Source organism: Gouania willdenowi, chromosome 22, assembly GCF_900634775.1.
Source record: "Gouania willdenowi chromosome 22, fGouWil2.1, whole genome shotgun sequence".
Taxonomy (NCBI): domain Eukaryota; kingdom Metazoa; phylum Chordata; class Actinopteri; order Blenniiformes; family Gobiesocidae; genus Gouania; species Gouania willdenowi.
In genome coordinates this window covers 25,046,135-25,060,214 of record NC_041065.1, presented here as the reverse complement: position 1 = coordinate 25,060,214, position 14,080 = coordinate 25,046,135, and the positions used below count along the sequence as shown (strand labels likewise).

At 38.6% G+C, this 14,080-nt stretch overlaps 1 protein-coding gene across 5 annotated transcripts in view; it reads left to right on the top strand.

The window, feature by feature from the left end:
- esrrb (estrogen-related receptor beta) overlaps nucleotides 1-14,080 on the top strand; it is a 52,544-nt gene that overhangs the window by 26,316 nt on the left and 12,148 nt on the right. For 4 of the 5 annotated variants that reach the window (XM_028438060.1, XM_028438059.1, XM_028438058.1 and 1 more), the window contains 2 exons: nucleotides 2,135-2,245; nucleotides 3,187-3,348. In XM_028438060.1, coding sequence (XP_028293861.1) covers nucleotides 2,135-2,245; nucleotides 3,187-3,348 — 273 coding nt within the window. Of the gene's footprint in view, nucleotides 1-2,134; nucleotides 2,318-3,186; nucleotides 3,349-14,080 lie in introns of all 5 variants that reach the window. The other variant, XM_028438057.1, reaches the window with a different exon arrangement.

Sequence of the window (14,080 nt, the reverse complement as noted above, 5' to 3'; positions counted from 1 at the left end):
ATTTCTATTGATGATACCTCATCATAACTGCTCAAATCTTTTGCTGGTATTCATCAGTGTTTGTGTGCAGGACAGGTATTTGCCATCACTTGTATCCATAGCTTTTTTTTTTCCGGAAAGGATGAGCCTCAGAAGGGAATTGGGGGTAATTAGGTTAGTAGGTTGACAGTGTCAGGAAATTGAAAGACAATCCTAATCAGATTTGTGTTTCAAGGGAATCGAATAATTTATACAGGCAGAAGAAATTTCTATGCTTCAGTCACACGATAATACAGTTTAGTGGACCAGCAGCCTCGCTGAGAGGAAACGAGGGCTATAAAAGATAAGTGGTAAAAATCAAGAAGATATTTAGCATAGATCTGCTGTTGGATTCCTTTTTGTCAAATGAAGGCCAGCATTTCCATTCATACTTCATCTGATATTCCTTTTCCCCTCATTCACCGTGCGACCTCCAATCACTGCGCATGGGACGCATCCAAACTCATCCTCTCCGAGAGCACTTCCTGATGGCCAAATTCTATTAGGCTCATTTGCAGTGGCCACACAAAGACCAGGTTTGACACTGTCCTCCCTGTTATAAAGTGATGAAATCATCAAGGAAGTGCTCTGGCTGAGAATGTTGTTCCCTCAGAGGACGCAGGAGGCTGACAAATTAACTCCTCCTCCACCACTAGCCTTTCTCAGAGCCTGCTTTCATCCAGCTTTTTGTATTAAATTTGTTTGGAGGTTATATTATGCATTCAAGGTAAATTGAAGGGACTCTCCCTCTTGACAGGATTAAGATATCAGTGATGTTTAGCTTGCGCTGCACTAGCGACAAGCTAAATGCATTCTAAATGCAAGCCTGACGAAACAAACCGTTTGCATACAATTATATTAAATAACCACACACCTGCACATGTGGCATCAAATGAAAATAAATATACAGATGAAAAATCTTAATGTTGAAAATTATTAGAATAGAAAATACATCCAATTGGAAACATTCTTATCAAATAATGAGATAATAAATAACTTATGTTATGATGAGACCTGCTTGACATTTACTGTATCAGTGAGGAACCTGGCCCCCAAGGTGTGGCTGGGGGTGATAAGGCTTTCAGTGCTATTCTGGAGAAAGAAGGTGAAATAAGGGTCTTTTTATGGGAAAGCAATACCTGGTTATCTATCTGCTCTATGACAGCGGAGGCCTTGTATGCTATACGTGTGACTAGGTCTCAGCTTGTATGGCTGTTTCTGGATTTTTAGGAACACGCAAGTCATACACGCACGCACACACAAAAGCAAAGAGACAAGTGGCGGGCAGGGAATTAGTATGCAGTCTGCCTCTGCCCAAAAGCTAAATAATTAGAGGGCCAGTCTGTGAGATCACTGACCTTGCGTTAAATATTCATATGTTTAGACCTGCTCTGGGATCAGCTGTGTCACAGTAGAGCAGCCAGGCCTGGGCCACATATGGGAAAGCACCCGTGTTATTTGACATATCTACACACACACACACACACACACACACACACACACGCACACGCACACGCACACGCACACGCACACGCACACACACACGGGAATGCATATTCACACACTAACCACACCTCTGCTGCCATGTATTCCCATTTAATTTATTAGAAATATTGCTTTTGGGCCAAATGCTTAAGATATTTACCTGCAAGTAGGGCTGCATTATTATGGCCAAAATTATAATCACGATTATTTTGATCAATATTGTATTCACGATTACAGTCACAATTATTTATAATTAAAAATCTGTATTTTTATTACACTACTTTTAAAAAACAATATATGTACAGTTTACAGGGCAAAATGAAGCTTTAAATAAGAATTATAGAAGTTAATAGAAATCATTTAAAATGCACCAAAGGCTAATGAAATAAATACATTATTACGGAGTGCAGAGCCCATATTTATACGGAAATATTGCAGACTATCTCATCTATTTAAACGTGGCAACCAAAATCGTGATCACGATTGACATTTGATTAATTGTGCAGCCCTACCTGCAAACTAACTTTTACATTGTTGAATTTCTATTATTTTAATGCTTCTCTTTTTTTTTTTAATCTTTAATGCAAATTTGGTTTTAAAACCCAGTCTCTTCATGTCTTTTCTGTCCCAGGGGTTCGTTTAGACCGTGTGCGAGGGGGCAGACAGAAGTACAAGAGGCGGTTGGACGCAGAAAACAACCCGTACCTGGGCATGACGCTCCCCCCTCCCACCAAAAAGCCCCGTGAGTACTGCTCCGTCACTTGCCCCCTGTCTCCCTGCTCCATCGTTCCTCCCGTGCCAGGCCAGCAAGCAGGTAAAGCTGTGGTATAAGTTCAGGCCAGACCCGTGTTTCCCTGTGTTTGCCATATATGAACAGTTGAGTTCGTTGATCACATTATAGGTTGTCATGAATCAGAATCAGAATTCCTTTATTAATCCCAGGGGGAAATTGCTTGTGCTTTAGGGATGCACTGAAATAAAAATGATGGGCCGAAACCAAAAACCAAAAATGATTATGCAAATTATTAGTCCCAAAGCATTTATGGCTCAGAATGTGTACTAACAAACATTGCATTTGTATAAATTAATATTAATGCTTCAAAGAATAAATCAATTAAAAATGTGAAAATATTTGTTTAGCATTGAGATTCCAACAATGCACAATATAATATAAAATATTTAACCTGACCCCACTCATACTTTATTGGCCTATTACTGACTGAGTTATAGTTGCTGAAAGAGAGTCAAATTAAATATGTTCTCTCATTGAAAACACATAGTGCTTTATTTATTATCCAAGCATGTTTTTGGAGACGCACAAATATGTGCTTTGATTGTGGCGTGGATCATTTCTTGTGCGTAATGATTTTTATAATGCTGACAAAGTACAGTTGTGATAAAGTCCACATAATCTCTGAGAAACGCGCCGTTTGCCTATTTTGTACGGCTTTTTTCGTGAGAAAAGTGAGGAAATACACTTTTGGGCCATTTTCAGTGGGTGGAATTTTGGTGCATCACTAATGTGCATTATATATATATAAAGTTATGAATATATACTATTTCATGTTTTAATATTGTCATAAATGACAGGTATTCAACTACTGCAGTCTCATTCTGATACATGTTCGTCGGAGCATTGCACCTCTGACATCTGGTTTCCTTTGGCATCCTCTTCCTCCTCAGTCACAAAGATCGTGTCTCACCTGTTGGTGGCAGAGCCAGAGAAGATCTATGCCATGCCTGACCCCACTATGCCAGAGAGCGACATCAAGGCCTTGACCACGCTGTGTGACCTGGCTGACCGCGAGCTGGTGGTTATCATCGGTTGGGCCAAGCACATACCTGGTACTTTCTAACAACACTCCACATATTTAATTCTCTTTACAGTTGATTCCTGCTCTTTAATCTCTATTTGTGTTACACGCACACACACAAAAAAAATATTGTGCATGAACACGTACATAATTAATGACTGCAGCTCATCCAGCCACAGGGTGTGTGGAAGATGGAGTGGATCCAAAATGGACATTGATGTGCATGAGACAAATCAATAGATTGTATTTAAAAATCCCTGCTTCGGACTGAGGGGTGGGCAGGTCAAAGTTAGCCAAACTAGACATTATATCACACATAGTGTATGCTCACATAGTTTCTCCTGTATCCAAGCACACACACACGCACACACACACACACAGACACACACACACACACACACACACACACACACACACACACACACACACACACACACACACACACACACACACACACACACTCTCTAAATTATTGATGGGCATAATCATGTTTCTTCCTTGCCTCATAGACTTTCTGATAGGTGAGGTGTTAGGTTATGAGAAGGGATATGGTGCGTCAGCAGAGATTCTGCTTTGAGTTTGACTCTGATTTTGACACAGAACGTGTTGTTTAGCTGTCCCCGTTTTTTTTATTTAATTTTTTTTTCAACCAAGACAGATTTCCTTTGATCTTGCACTTGACCCTTCTAGCTCATTATCCTCTATGTTATTGCGTTGTGGGCTTTGTGAGATGAGATACTAAACTAATTTATCTCGCAGTTGCAACTCCATAAACGTTTGTCTTTTTCTCACGAGTGAAACTTGGGCGGTGACAAATCTGTCACTGTGTAGGAAATGCGAGGCATCAATACAGGACTGTCCGTTGTTCACTCATAACCACAGGTGTAAAGAATACTGATATATCCTACTCAAATAGAAGTACTGTTACTTTTTTAAAAATATACTCAAGTACAATACAAGTAAGTCATACATAAAATACTTAAGTACAAGTAAAAAGTAGCTCAATTAAATAGTACTCAAAGTAACATTTACTAATTGCTTTCACCCCCCACATGTATTTTTGTGTATAAACTTAAAAAGGAAGAGACCACATCTTGCACAATTGGAACTTAATTCATTTTCCACAAAGGCATCTGTATAAAACAAAAAAGATTTGTCAAAATGTACAATTATATAAAAATAAAACAACACCAATAACTGATGCGTTGTCATTATGTACATAGTGCTTGTAGAATATGTTGGTCTTGTTGATTGTTGTCTGGTCATTTCATTAATTGTAGTTTCACAATGTCCGCTGATCATTTTTAAACAAAAAATAATAATTTACTCAGTAACGGTTGGGTGTAGAAATGTAACTAATTAATTTACTTCTTTTAAAGCGTATTTAAGTAGAAGCAACTCAATTCCATAACGTGAGTCTGCCTATGCCTCACTCTCACAAATGTATGCGTAAATTGCATCAGAAGTTGATCATGGATTTTACTTGTGGTAGATTTGTTTTACAAACATATCATGGACTTAAGCTATAACCTCAGGTCAGTGCATTTTGTACTGAAAAGGTATTAGAGACCTTCTCAGGAGGAGGGGTATTAATCAGGTACAGATCTGATAGTAAGGAGATTAGAGATGGATGTGCTCCCAGCTTCTGGCTCAGCCTCGGCCCCTTACGCATCTAAACTATTTGGATCACTCCCCACAGGCCGAGCATTGTCAGCAGACTGAGAGTTTAACCAAGGAGCTTACTCAGGACTGGATCACAGCTGACCCGATAACACACTCTCCTGTGTTGTGACCCAAAAATGACTCCAGTGTGGCGGGCGGGCAAAACATTGTGCTGACATGTTGAGATACTACGAGAATAGTTGCATGATTCAAAGGCACTTTTTGGATTTTTGAAACTCGATATTTCACCTTTAAAATGTTCCTCAATGCTCAACATTATAATATACAGTATATAATAACTACATTTTCCATTTTACTTTATGTTAAAGCACTGAATAAAAACAGTCATAATATTACACTGTTAACATCAAGTTAAGTAAATCAAGTTTTATTTTAAAAAGTGGAACAAACCTGTCTTTTTAGATAGTAGAGGGAGATTATTCAAATCAATGAAGTCAAATGATTAACATCTACGCCATACATTAGAACAATAGTTAACAAGTGTTATTCAAACAACATTATGTATTATTTGTTTTAAACAAATTTATTATAATATAATGAAAATTGAATGCAGTGTTGGCTGGTAGTCTATTAATCAATGTGGATGTTAGTTTTCCTCTATAATGAGCGTTTGACACTAAACTACGCTCATTTTAGGGGAAACAATAGGTAAACATATACTTTAACTTGTTTCAATTTTAGGGGGGATTTTTGAGGCTCGGAGGTAGACTCCAAAAAAATTGGAGATATGTTTTATAATTGATTTGAGTTTTTTCATTTAGAGTTAAATATTCTTCAACTTTCAACCAATTTCCAGTGACAAACCTACGGTTATCAGATCAACGACTGAGGCTGCTTTCACATAATCCTGGGTCTTTATCTTAACTGAGCTGGGGAAGTAAATATTAATAATCCATTGTTTAGTCAAAATGAACGAATACAGGCTACATAAGGAGTAAACTGTTTATTGTAGGACAACAACTCTAACGCAGATTTTGTCTGTCACAGGGTTAGAGAGCTGTTAATCTGATTATACTAACACGTATTGTACACTGGAGAGATTCGTATTGGTAATGGGATTTGCAGCAAAGGACTCATCATTCCAAATGGGTCGATAATGATCATTTAACCCAAAACCTTCAGCAGTAATCCTTCAGCAGAGTATCTGTTGCACCTGTTCCCTAGTAGCTACCTACATGTCCTTACATGACAGCCGACTTCTATGATCTAGTTGTATAATATATAATATATGTCTGTTTTTCACACTTTCCAAGTATTTTAATGTGAAGTACTGCCCCACGTTTGGACAAAAGAACCGTTGTAAAGAAGGAAACTTCTGCGTGAGCTGAGTGGTTGGTCTCTTCTTGTCCCTTTGGTGGTGTCCGTATTAGGACAGTGTGTGTCCTCTGGCCATGAAATGGCTGCATAATTGAGTTGTACATGGCTGAACCTGATCAGAGACGGTTCACTGGTTTAGCGAAACTCCATGCACCAACCGTACCCGAGGGCAGCCTCCTATGCTTAGCTCTAACTGTGCTTCCCCTCCTACAGTATATCCACCACAAGACGAGCAAAGTATGGTGTATGGTGATTGTTCTCGGACATATGTCTGTGGTTTTGGGAAAGAATAACAGTTCATTATGAAGTAAACTAGACTGTTAAAACAATTGATAGATAGGCCCATAACTTAAATCCAATTGTAACCAGAGGTGTAAAATGTACTGGTGTATCCTACTCAAGTAGAACTACTGTTACTTGATTGAAAATACTCAAGTACAAGTAAAAAGTAGCTCAATTAAAGTTGGTATCCGGAGTTTCTGAGAGGACGTCTCGATGCCCCGCCCTCAACAGCTCCACATCCTCCCACTGCCAATCTACCAGAAGCCACGCCTCTACTTTTCTGCACACGCAACGCAGAACATAACAAGGTCGCATCAAGTCGCATTGATATAGGTCTATGGGTCAAGTAAGAGCCAAAATCATATTTACCTGTTTACTGTTGTGATGCGTGACCTTGTTTCCGTGCACAATTCCGCATTCACTTTGATTGACAGTATCAAAATTAAAAGTCAAATCCTATTGGCTGAGCGCACTCAGCGATTGTTTTCATTTGTATAGGGGTCTACAGGACAACGGAGGGACTTATATACATTAATATATATAAATAACCACCGGCAGTAGACCATAGTAAAAGACGAGTTAGGTATTTTTTTCGCATTTCAAAAGAACCATACATAAACATAGATTTCTCAGAAACTCCAGATATCATCTTTAAATAGTACTCAAAGTAAAAATGACTAGTTACTTTTACCCCCCACATTTATGTTTGGTAATAAATCTTGCCATGGTTCCCTTGCATACAGTAAACATCTTGTGTATAAACCTAAAAAAGAAGAGACAAAATCTTGCACGATTAATTTATTTTCCACGAAGTCTTCTGTTAAACAGTAAAAGGTTTGTCAAGAAGATATATATATATATATATATATATATATATATATATATATATATATATATATATATATATATAAAGGTGTAGCTGAATTTCTGAACTACAAAACTGAGAAAATAACCAGCATTAAATTATGTTTTGGCACTGTGCATTAATTTAATCTGGTTGGATGGCTATGATGTGATACATTTGATTGGTCATTTCATTTTTTTGTAGTTTCACAATGTCTGTTGATCATTTTAAAACAAAAATTAATGATTTACTCAGCAACGATTGGATATAGAAATGTAACGGATTACTTTACTTTTTTTAAAACGTACTTAAGTACAAGTAAATTCACTAATTTTGAAATATACGCAAAAAAGTACCCATAAATGCAACTCAATTACAGTAACGTGAGTACTTGTAATCGTTACTTTCACCTCTGATTGTAACTAATTCGTGACCCTATTAAGTTTTAATCAGAGGACAATTGGATGATAACATCCAAGCTGTGTCATTAGTTAGATATCAGTGCCACACATGGTTCATTATCAACATTATTAGCCACTCAAAAAAGGTCAGAAAGCAGTGCTTGAACTAAAGACTTTTATACTGTTATATCTGATGGAATGGAGCCCATTTATCCAATCATCGTGGTGTCGCATCAAAATCACTTTTTGCCAGGTTGTGATTGCAACAGTGCAGCTCTCACCCTGAATCTGCTGTTACTTCATTGATCACCGCTGCAGAGCATTTGGTTTGTTGCTCCAAATAGCAACATGGAGCAGTGGAAGATGGATGTTGCCAAAGGGGGCGGGGTCATTATGAACTGTGTTAAAAGGATGCTGACAGATGGCATGTTGGTCCTAAGGTACTAACAACCTTTGACACACAAAGCAACCCAATGTCCACCCCCCTCCCCCTTTCCCATTGCTTTTTATCATGTAAAGCAGTATTGTACCTTATCCAAAAATATGAGTGAGAAGTTAGCTATACAGTGGCTGGTTTTTGACAATGCTAGCTTCTCTTGAAGATGGGGGATACTACTGTACTTGTCCGCTCCACCTCTCTCCACATTCTCTCCTTATCGTGGTGGGATTGTTGTGTGCTATAATGTAGAAACTTCAATGCATGCTGTTTATACAATTGGCTTTCTCATCATGAGCTCTCTTAGTAATTCCAGCAAGAATATTTTTGTCTTCTTTTTGAATAATACTAGTGCAGTGCCCGTAGCAGGAAGTATGTATTGCTATAGAATAATGGGAGGGTAAGTAGTTTTTTCATGGATGGCCAAATGAGGTTGTTTGAATGTGGGACGTCATCACTTTAGAGGTAGGACCAATGTTCTAATGTTCTAACTGATGACATCATCACTGTAGAGTAAGACTGATGATATCGTCACTGAGTACGTCGACTCACAAGGTGGGATGTGGGAGTGGGGCATCCGAACAAATCCAACGTTGCACACCCTTGAACCACGCAGCAGCCATGTTGAAACTCTCAGGTCAATCTGTTCCTGATCCGCAGAGATATATGAGGAACACACACACAAAGACAGACAGAGATGCCTTGCTTTTATAGAGAGATGTTAAGGTTTCATTTATTGAGAAAACTGTTTCTCAGGAAATCTACTTTGATCTCCTGACAACTGCCAGTCTTCGTCACAGGCGTCTGCTGATCGCTTTGATGTTTCCTTTGAAGTTTTCTTGGTTTTTGCATAATAAGATTCTTTTTGTCTTATTTTTGAATATGTTAAGGTTTCATATATTTAGACTGTTCCTCAGGAAATTGACTTTGATCTCCTGACATGTTTCGACTGACAACTGCCAGTCTTTGTTAGAGGCATCTGCTGATCGCTTTGATTTTTCGTTTGAAGTTTCCTTTAAAGTCTCCTTGGTTTCTGCGTAATAATTCCATCAAGATTATTTTTGTCTTTTTTTAAAATAATAATATAAGGAGATTAATGTGGCTTTCTTGAGGAACAGTTTTCTGAATAAATGAAACCTCAACATATTACACTATCTTAGTGATTCTCAAATGGAAATGCTGAATGGCTAACAAAATGTTGACAATTTTGTGGTAACTTGGTAAATACAGGATTTCAGGACTGCTCTAAAATTATTGTATTTTCTATGAGAAGAAACTGCCTTGATGAAATAAGGACTCCAGGTTGTTTGCATTGCTCTATTCATTAGTGGTGTTTTGGGAATATTCATCATCTGCTCTTTATTGGATTCCAGCTCATCGTTTCATAGACAACTGCGCAGCATGTTAGTTGTTAGCAAGGAGGCGGTGATGTTGAAGAGATTGCACCTCTCTTGTATGTTGTCGTGTTTGTCAGCTCAACCCTCCGCCATAATCATCCACCCTCCTCCAGCCCCCTCCGGGCTCCTGTTTTCTCTTTGCCATTAAATTGTGAAATCTACTTACTGTGTTGCCAGCCTGATCCCACTCAAGCTGCGTAATCTCCTTGTAATAGAGTGTGAATACTGCCCCGCAATAAATCAGCACCTCATCAGTGCACTTTATTAAATATAGACACCAACAGACAGCTCTTAGTATACTCAATTTACGCTCTGACGTAGGCTTCAACACTGGAGATAAAGATAGATTGAGCAATCAGGTGGATGTTGAGGCCTGGACCAAGACGGGAGGAATAAGGCAAAAAGGCTGTAAGGAGATTGAGACGAGGGTAAGGAGACATCTGCTTGGCAGATTGAGGTTTTATTGTTTACTTAACATGACACATAAACAGGTACATCCATCTTTACTGGGGTGACCAGACGTCCCAATTTACCCAGGACAATCCCGGTTTTCAGAGTTAGGTGCCATGTGCCGATTGATTACCCCCAAACCATTGATTTGTCCCGGTTTTTCAAAAGTTAAGTCCCGTTTATTAAGAAATGTACGTCTGTTGCCGCTGATGGAAAAGACCCTGAAAGCAGCAGCGCATTTCACTTAAAAACGTGACCTCTGTGGACTGTGAACTGTCAATCACAACAGTTGCCATGGTAACACTTGCTATTTATATCAATTAAAAAGCTCAAAATTCTTCCATGCGTTTGTAACTCCATACTGATTGGTCGATAGCATTGACAATATTACTCATTTGCTTCCTCTCATTTTTTAATTCAAAACGATTTTATGTTAACTGAAAATGTTGTTCTTTTTTTTTCTTCTAATGACCACTTTAAATTTGGTTCAGACATAATTTATCAGCCGAAATGTAATTTATGTGACCTTTTTTCAATACAAATGAAAGCACATGTAAATAGTTTCTTTTGAAAATCTGTCGTCTTCTTTGGTTAAATTACTGTTTTAAAAATCTGGTCACCCTAATCTCTACATTTACATGTGTAAATCTTTGACCGCGGTGCAAAATCAACCATTTTGAATTATTTTGGATTTCTGTTTATGATAAAGATTGTATTTCCTATAAAATGAAATTTTTTTAGCCTTGTGTATCTTTAAGTGATCCTCTGCCTCGCCCTATCCCTCATTAAGCCATGTAACCTGATGGCAGGGAAGATAAATTATGTGTAATTATGGCAATGATTAAAGCCTGAAATGTCTCGGTCTTTAGGGCTCAACTGAGATATGTGAAGTCAGCTCTGGCCAGTGGGAGGCTGGGGGAGGGGTGAGGACCAGGGTCAACGGGTCATAGGGTGCAGATTAAAACATGGGGATTACTGTATTTAACGTTCTTCGACCCCATAACATTCACAGGCTACTGGTTAAATCACCCCTTCCCCAGCTACTCCGAGATAATGGGCTGCTTATCACTTTGAAAGAAGAAAGAAGGCAGATAGGCAAAGCTCCTGAAAGTGAGCATAAAGCGCTGAAGCGATTCATTTTCAGCCATCAGCTGCTTTTTCATCGAGTGAGTTTCATGTTTGCCAATAATGTAATTTTGTTTAAAATAAATACATCAAAACAAGTGTCACGGGGAGGTTTGCAGCAAATTGAGCCGTTTGTGTTGTACGTGCGGCTGGGTCGCAGGTTAAATTATTTATGTCAAGCGCAGCAATTTATTACCAAGCTGCTATTGATTGGCTCCACCTGATGCTGTCAGGTATATTCAAGAAGAATCATGGTCTCAAACACACACACATACACACACACACTGCGCGTCCACATCACCTAATAACCACTGAAGGTTTACGTCAGACATAGGCAACTGCCAGCCCGGGGGGGCCACATGCGGCCCTTGGTCTAATATTGTTCGGTCCCCAAAACAAAATTGTGATTCATGAAGAAGTTGGAAGTTATATGAAAACCAACATAATACACAAAAAGGGGGTTTGCTACGAAGCGAGATGACCTCTTATCATGCTGACTTCCAGGAATTAATCAGTGTGTGCTGGACTACGAAGCTCGCTAACGTCTTATGGAGCTAAATCACCATGGTAACTTAGGCTGAACGACTAACCCGGTCAGAAAGAAGGATTATTACTGATAAATGCAATCCTTTCATTTACTGATGATATCTTTCACGAAAGATATAGATTTATATCTGATGGACTGATCTACAGTCAGCTGATGAAGCCTGTGTTTCGATCTGTATGCGCGGACGGGTGAAGTCATTTTAATTCATTTATTTATTCATACGCTAGTGAGGCTGACCTCATCAGCAGAAACATACTACAGTGAAACAATGTGCTCTCATTCCAGTGTGTGTGTAAATAGGTCTACTTGAATAGAAAAATGTGTGTGATGTAATAAAAGGACTGATAACTGATAGCGCTGTCCATTCAATGGATTAATATCATAAATAATCTCACGCTTTTACATATTCACAGTCGGCAATTTGCTGCCAGCTTTCCTTCCTGTTGTGCAATGAATCCACTAACACTGTTGTGTTTAGTGCATCCGTTTGTATTAATTATGTTTATTTAAGACGATAAGCTGTTCCTCCATCATAAAGACGGCCACTCTGCCAGGTTTTCCATTGATTGGTCAGATGCTGCGATCTCCGCCCTTTTTATGTGTGCGCACGTAGCCAGGCTGAAAACCCTTGGCTTAAATTAGCATGTTGTTATCGACCTTCGTAGGACAGCTTCTCTCCGACAGGGAATGTTTGGTTAGGTGAAGAAGGCTAACGGAGGTTAATTCAGGATAGCTTCGTAGCATAGGCCCAAAACGACAGCAAAATTCACAAAATGTCAACAAAATTCACAAAATGTCAACAAAATTCACAAAATGTCAACAAAATTACACAAACTAACAACAAAAAGATTGAAAATAATACAAAAAATTATTCATAAAACACATGAAATGACACAAAATATATGCTAAACAACCAGTTAAACACACAAAATGACTACAAAACAGCAACATATACAAAAGGACTTTAAAGACACACAAAATGCCAACAAAATTACACAAAATGTTTTAAAAAAAAAAAAAAAAAAAAAAAATACGTTATGACTTGAAAAGCATACAAAAACACAACAAAAAAATGCCATATTGACAAGAAATAGACTAAAACAAAATGTCTAAAAACTAAAAAAACAACAAGGTAATTTATGGACGTCAAAGACAAAACCCTTTTTCCTTTCCTGTATTAAGGCTCAGATTGTTCATTCTTCTAAATGCTAACATAAATGTTGATAATGTGGCCCTCGGATCAGACGATCACATTTTTGTTGCCCAGCTGTGATGGATGTTGCCCACCTCTGGTTTACGTGTTGATAATCTTAAAATGAAGTAAGATTTTTCTCTTTGTTTTTTCCTTTTAAAACAATCAACTTAAATATTTTTTTTTTTAGAAGGCTTTAATGTGTGTTTGGCTCGTGGCAGCGTGATTGTTCTGACAAGTTTGAGGTTAGAGAAAAAGATGTGCTGAACCTCTGGGGTCCTGTTGGAACCGCTTTACTCCAACTGGAGCCCAGAGAGCATTAGACTTGGCTGAGGTGAGGCTGCCGCTGGGCAAAAGTCTTCAGGGCCTGCTTGTCCTTCTGATAACTGGCCATGATAGATCAGCTCCCATCCAGCCAGAATTACTCACTTTGCTCTTTCTTTCTCTCTCTCTCAGCCTTTTTTCCTCGTGCTTCAATCCTTCTTTTACTTTTATCTTCTCCTGCTCTGAGCCATATCTTCTCCTCTCTTTTCATCCACACGTTTCTCCTCAGCCATCTTTTCCCCCCCTTTCCTCTCCCTCCCTGTGTCTGCTCAGTCGTCTGATTGAGGGTGAGTTACGAGGTGGCTGCAGCTGGAGGGGGCCACCGTGCCTCGTAATTACATCTCTTTTTATTACCTACGCTAATGGCCCTTTGGGAGAGGGAAACAATAATAAATTAATAGAATATGAACTCCCGCTCAACAGAAATCGGCAGCATTTTATTTTGGACTGTGCTCTGGCACATGAAAGAACATTCTGATTAATCTCTGCATAGGTTTTCAAGCTGCTGTATGTGGCTCTGGACTCCCCTCTTCCTGCCTATAGCTGAAGGCTTTTGAAGAGATAAAGGGAAAGTTAATGGTGTTGGTGTTTGTTATGGCTTTTTTTTTTTTTTTTTTACCTTTTGGGCTAACGGGGGTTTGTCTGCATTTCCTCTTAATTTCGTCATCTTGTATTCATGTTGTTATTCCTTTCATAAATTGTGTATCTGGGAATTTTAAAGCTGGAAATGTAATGAAACTTAACTGAGATGTTTACTTCCAAAAG